The sequence below is a fragment of the Chenopodium album genome, chromosome 16 (assembly GCF_948465745.1).
Source record: "Chenopodium album chromosome 16, dcCheAlbu1.1, whole genome shotgun sequence".
In the NCBI taxonomy this organism is placed as follows: domain Eukaryota; kingdom Viridiplantae; phylum Streptophyta; class Magnoliopsida; order Caryophyllales; family Amaranthaceae; genus Chenopodium; species Chenopodium album.
In genome coordinates, this window is record NC_137849.1 from 49,985,595 (window position 1) to 49,992,341 (window position 6,747).

The window sequence follows — 6,747 nt, forward strand, 5'->3', positions numbered from 1 at the left end:
AGTTCGGAGCGATCGAGAGACAAACTCGAGCTAGAAACCCACTTCCTATCCTTGAGACTTAATCCTTATCGTGTTAGTGCTTAATCTAGGGAGTACTTATGTTGTGACTTTGAAAGAAGGCAATGATAAGTTCCTTTTCTATCTTCTATGTGTACTCATGATTCGTCCTTGTTATTGATTCCTTGGTTTTGGTTGGTGTTGAATCCCGTTTCCCCTAGCATTCTTTTATATAGTAGCTAACCATTCAAAACCCAATTTGTGACCGAATTAGCTTACAACCGTTTCATACTCTTGGTGTTCTTCACCCATTCCCTGTGGACACGATCCTCTACTTGCCCTAGACTTGTCTTAGGTTAGTTTTGGTAAAAACATTGTTTGGTTTGGGGTGATTGTCCAACGACCGATTTTTCCCGAAACCATCGGGCAAAAAATTGACAGGTCCACATGAAAGGCATAAAAATTAAACATCTCATCCTTTAAAAAAAAACACCTATTTTTGACAATTAAGAATAGCGTCTTGACTTTCATATGGTTGTACACGAAATCAAACAATTTTCGTAAATTTCATGACCCAATTAATGTCTAAAACACAAGTGATGATAAGAAATGCATCCTGGGGTCATACAATATCGTTTGGAATCATGCGCGCTCACTAGTCTGTTACATAAAACCTCTTGGTAACCTTAAGTTAATGAAAGAAGAGGTGTACATGTATCCTTCATCTAATTATTGACCACTTTTTTTTTTTTTTTTTTTTTTTTTTTTTGAAAGGAATTACTACTTTTTTTGAACAAATTGAAAGGAATTACTTTACCACTTTATTATAGATATGTTGTTAAATTAAAATGACATTGCAAGTATATAATAAGTAACTGAATAAATTATGGTGAAAGTTATTATGCTTATGTCAAGATCGAGATACAAATTAACTCTTGTAAAAGGTTTTTCAACACAAAAGTATACAAAGATTTCTTAGGTAATAAATAAAATACAAATGCACGTACTTAATTATTTTGACATTTCAACTAGTTGATGAAATGTTGAAATGAGACTAATTAATATCACAACGAATGTTACATATTAATAATACCCGATCCCTTAGAATAAAGTTCGCGTAGCAAATTCACAAAATCACTTGTAGAATTCCATAACCCAAAAACCCTGCGTAGTATACTGGAAGTTGAAGCATGTAAATCCAGCTCCTTTGGCTAGGGCTTCGAATTCCCTCTTGCTCCTCTCTTTCCCTCCTGGATTTTGTGTCATCATCAACAAGTCTACTTGGCTAATGGCTCGTGCAAAAGTTGTCTTCTCTGGCTCATCCGTGACAATTGCCTCCGCCACGATGACCTTCCCGTCCTTTGGCAAGGCCTTGTAGCAATTCTTCAACAATATCAAGCAACGTTCATTGCTCCAATCATGAAGGATCCACTACACAGAAATTATACATTAATGTCGATCAGTTTCTTCATTCATATCTTATTAAGATACACATTGTTATTGATCGAGACTGATTATTTCAATTCACCGGTATTATAAAGATGTAGAATATTATTTTTTACTGATCAAAATTAACTTAATAGAAGTTATGACCCATGAAGAAAAGGGATAAGTAATAGTGATGTGGATGGTTGTGATTCGATTCCAAGTCTAATTTAAGTACCACCTCGGATATCTAAGATTTCATAACTTTACACTTAATGTATATATATACACACGAAGTACGAGTATATGAATATGATTGTGATAGTCTTTACCTTAAGAAAGATTGCATCTCCTTCAGGCACACTTTCAAACATATCTCCACCAATATGCTCCACACCTACAAATTAAAAAGTACGTACATATTATTACCATATAAATAAGTTTATGTTCTTGAAAGTTGAGGTACAAAAATATTAAGAAAATAATATACTTCATGCAATGTATGGTGATATACCAGGGCATGGAGGGGCATCTTTGATGACATGAGGCAAATCGAAGTTGATGCCTTTGATGGAAGGGTATTGAGATGTAATGAAAGCAACAGAGTGACCAAGACCTCCACCAACGTCGACGAGTTTGTGGACATTGGAGTTCTCCAAACCTTTGTACTTCTTGAAAATCCTCTTCACAAACATAATTGATTGAGCCATAGCCTTGTTGAACACTTCATTGAACCTTGCATCCACACCTGGGTACTCAAATGCATGCATCCCATGCACCATGTTGAATGCTATTCCTCCTTCTAATACTGAATCTTTAAGCTTGCCCCTAATTTTTTATTTATTTTTTTTAGGAAAATGTTAGGCTGGAATATTATAAATCAGAATCCGCTAAAAGTAGTATAACACTCTGCATACACACACATTTTTTCATCTTTTAGATATTACTTGCATTTTGATCAAGATAAGACATACTTACGAGTATGTAGTTTGGTTTTTTTTCCATTTAAATTGATTTTAATTTATAATAAATTCATCAGAAGAAGAATATGTACTGTTTCAGACTTTACTTATAATTATCATCACATGAACGTTACCATATATCACATAGATACACACAAATGTACGATACTAATTATATATTCTTTCATTGCCCCATGATGTAACAAAATTCCAATGTCTATAATGTATGCGATCCATCTCTTTCAAAGTTTCAATTGTTAAGGTTCATAGTTGTGAATTAATGATACAGGGTACGGATTAGGCTGGTGAACAACTAACCGAAGCCACCTAATGTAGTGTGTAATTTTCGTTGCATCATCTTAAAAATAAATAAAAAAAGGTTAAACAAAAAAGATTTACATATATACGGAGTATAATGCGTAAAAGACAAACATAATAGGGATATATATGAATATGATGTATGGGCCAAACTAATTTATATTGAGTGGTTGATCTTGAGCAATCACGTTGCGTAAAACTTTTCTCTTTGACGTTTGAATTGTCGGAAAATTGAAATTATTAAAGTGGAAAAAATAATAAAATTAAAATAGTGGCCAATTTAATTCATTTAATTGTAGGTCTTCCTTAATCTCATCTTCAAATACTTATTGACTTATTGTATTATATTTTTATTTACGTAAGGAAATTTCATTACAAAGATTAGGTCTTAATGAAGGTAAAGCTATTGGAATAAATGAATAATGGTGTTGCCTTTTGTAATTATATATGGAGTATTTGTTTGTAAAATCAATTTTTTATAATAACATTTTATGTCGAGATTGCTTTGTATAAAAAATATTCAAGTTTATAATTCTTTTTTTTTTTTTTTGACAGACAAGTTTATAATTATCTTACAAGAAGACAAAAAAACGAATGGTAAGACATTTAAGCTAAGGAAGAGGAACTTAAGGGTCATGGGTAGGTCATGATTCCCTCAAGTTTTGAGTGATTATTTTTAAATAGGCGTAATTAATTAGTTAGGTGAACTTGATAAGTCCATATTATTATTATTATTATTATTATTATTATTATTATTATTATTATTATATTGTTTCCGTAATGATACTTAAACAATGAATAAAGGTCTATAATACTCCGTACAATATTTAAATGTCAAAGTTCAAAATGCCTTTATAAGTAAAGTGCAAATATCGTTAACAATAATTATCATTCCATCCTTTCTTGTTCATTGAATTATGCTATACTTTACCTATTTAATCTAACAAAATATTCAAGAAAGCGTTTTGTGTGAGACCGGACTCATGTGAGTCTAGTTTATATATCAACAAAAGAAACCTAATACCTAACCATACTAACCTATTATCAAACAAAAGAAACCTAATACCTGACCATACTAACATATTATCAAACAAAAGAAACATAATATGTGACCATACTAACCTATAATCAAACAAAAGAAACATAATACCTGACCATACTAACCTATTATCAAACTAAGGAAAGATTATATCTGAGTAGTATCTGACCATATTAACCTGTTATCAAACAAAAGAAACCTAATACCTAATCAGACTAACCTATTATCATACTAAAGAAACATAATACCTGACCATACTAACCTATTATTTTTTCTATTTGCATGGTTGGACTCACGTGAGTCCGACTCACCCAAAACTTTTACAATATTCAAATAGAAAGAAAGAAGAAAGTATATTAGCTACTTTGGACATGGTTATATTTGGAAGTTATTATAGATTAATATGATCTATATATTTTAATAATAGGTCATAACTCATAAGTGTTAATTTAATCTCTCTACTTTTTTTTTTTTTTTTTGAAGAATATCTCTACTTTTTGGCTCCTTATAAAGATAACTTCTAGCTAGACCCTCATAATAATAATGCGGCATATATGCAAGGATTTTTGCAAGGGGAAACACAAGAAAAATAAATACTAGAACCACATATTTTCTTTTTTCAAAATTTCTCTAAATTAAACACTTATCCTAATAATTAATGTTTTCTCATTAGTAAAGAAGAATAATAAGAAGAAATAAAGAAGGGAAATGAAAACTAACCAGCTTTCAAGAAAAACCTTATCAGTAAATAACTTCAAGTTAGGAGCCAATGAAACAGCATCTTCATCAGGAACATAGACCTTAGTCATAGACGTAGGCTTGTAACGCCTTTCAACACCACCATCGGCGGTGGTGACCATGGTACAACTAACTAAAGAATACGTGGACAATAGCCTAAGCATCCTATCCAACATGGCGGGTGCCTCAGGGTTCCTAGCATGAACCTGAGCAGCTATCTCAACGGGCAATAGCCCGTCGAGACCTGCTTTATCATTAATGATTTGAAGCACCCCGATCTCAATGGCCGCATTTAGGACCATAGGAAGGGCACAAGCATTAGCAATTTGAACTCCATATGAATAATTAGCTTCCTCTTCTTCATCTAAACTCAATGGCTTTTGGATTTGGATATCGAGTTCGGTGGCTTTTGAAGGGGCCATGTTTTTTCTTGTTACAAATTATTGTGTCTAGTAGTATTGTAGGATTTCTATATATGTTTTACGTAGTAGTTTGATCGTGTATATAACAAAGGTAGAAAAGGTTGGTTTTGCTTATATAAGAGTTGGAATATCACATACTACAAATAAAATACTCCGTAATAAGTATTGTTAATTAAGAATCAGTAATCAAAAGTTGGTAAAATCAAAATCGACTAACTGACTAACTCCAATAAAATTAGTTACAATTGCAAATACGTGACACACATGACCACACACCATATAATTGTGTTTTATGGATAGCATGAATACATGATATCATATGATCTTAACAATATGAAAATTAGAAAAGTAAGTTTTACCTACTACCATATTGTTTCTTGTATTCTTTTCGTTGTCAAAAAAAAGGTCAAACATTGATGACTATTTTAATAACTATGATATGATGACTAGTAGTGTAAAGTGTTGGTATGCATCAATCTCCTTTTCCACCAACCCCTTTGCGCCAACCAGCCATTATTAAGGCCACACTGCACACCCTCTTTTGGTCCTAAACTTATGAATGAACCTCCCATGTTATTTCCTCTTTTTGTTGAGATGCTTTGAATTTGGCATTATCATATATAACTCTTCTCTAATTATTAAGTTTGGTCTATTTTGAGCACTAATAATAGTTTTGCGTCAATGTGAAAGAACTCTTCTTATTAAACGGTAAAACCGATAACTTATTTCAAATATTTTAGGACTTGGTCGTTTATTATTTTCAAGTTCGGAAAAAGTGAAGATTACTATACATGATTTTAGGTCAATTTTAAAATCTGTATATAAATATGAAATGGATGTTGGATATGTCACTTGAGTCATGAAAGTTGTTTGAAATCATATAAAGTTTACTTATAAATATGCCAGTCCCAAAAATGAGTTATACTAAAGACATTAATTACTATCTTCATTAAATGTTAGGTGCAATTTTAAGGTATTATTTGTGAGATATAAAATATTTCAAATTTACACATAACATTTAACGAAGGTAGTATAATTTATGCTCCGTATGAACAAAATGGTACGGAGTACATGGGAGTTAAAGTTATACGAGTAAGTGACAAAATAAACTAGTGTACGTGTGCCTTGTTATGTGACAAGTTTCACAATATTTATAAGAGAAGTTTGACCAACTATAATTATACACCAAATCACCAACCAACATGAATAACTACTTAGAGAGCACACATTGACATTGCCCACTTTTAATTATATGGTGATACTATTAGGTGGCTTTAATTTGAGCCAATTAAACGTGGGCGACGTTTTCTATTAGGAGTCTAAAGAAAGTTTTGAACTTCGACAACTTTTTACTCGATTTTTCCCCCTTTATGAAACAATTGCATTTTTGGGGTATCTACCCGAAAAACCGAAAATCCGAAAAATCGATTCGTAACCGTTTCGAAAATTAGGGTACCCGATCCGATAATCATAACGGTTCGGGTACTCGTTCCGATAATTTATTATCGGGTATGGTTATTGGGTATTATTTTAAAATTAACGGTTATCCGATCCGATCCGATAAGCATTATTTTGCTTTTTTTCCCTACTTAAATCTATTTTTTTAAAATCTAAACTCTTACTTCACATCATAATTACTTTATAATATCAATGATTAGTAATATTATTAATAATTTGGTCAAAATCATATGATATTGTTCTTAATTAGTGGTAAAATATATCATAATACTACATAATTTAGTTTAATTATCATTATTGGATATCTTATTGGGTACCCGAAATTCGGATACCCGAACTTATCGATTCGAATTATGAATATCACTTTTAGGGATTTTGGTTATCAGGT

General features: G+C 31.7%; 1 protein-coding gene across 1 annotated transcript; it reads right to left on the bottom strand.

Moving 5' to 3' along the window:
- Positions 1-902: 902 nt before the first annotated feature.
- Positions 903-4,988, bottom strand: LOC145585833 (O-methyltransferase 16-like). The gene is made up of 4 exons (XM_081642547.1): positions 4,462-4,988; positions 1,937-2,250; positions 1,755-1,819; positions 903-1,428 (listed from the first exon to the last, which is right to left on the bottom strand). The coding sequence occupies exons 1-4, from the start codon at positions 4,899-4,901 to the stop codon at positions 1,132-1,134; spliced, it is 1,116 nt and encodes a 371-aa protein (XP_081498673.1). The 5' UTR covers positions 4,902-4,988; the 3' UTR covers positions 903-1,131.
- Between the last annotated feature and the right edge of the window lie 1,759 nt (positions 4,989-6,747).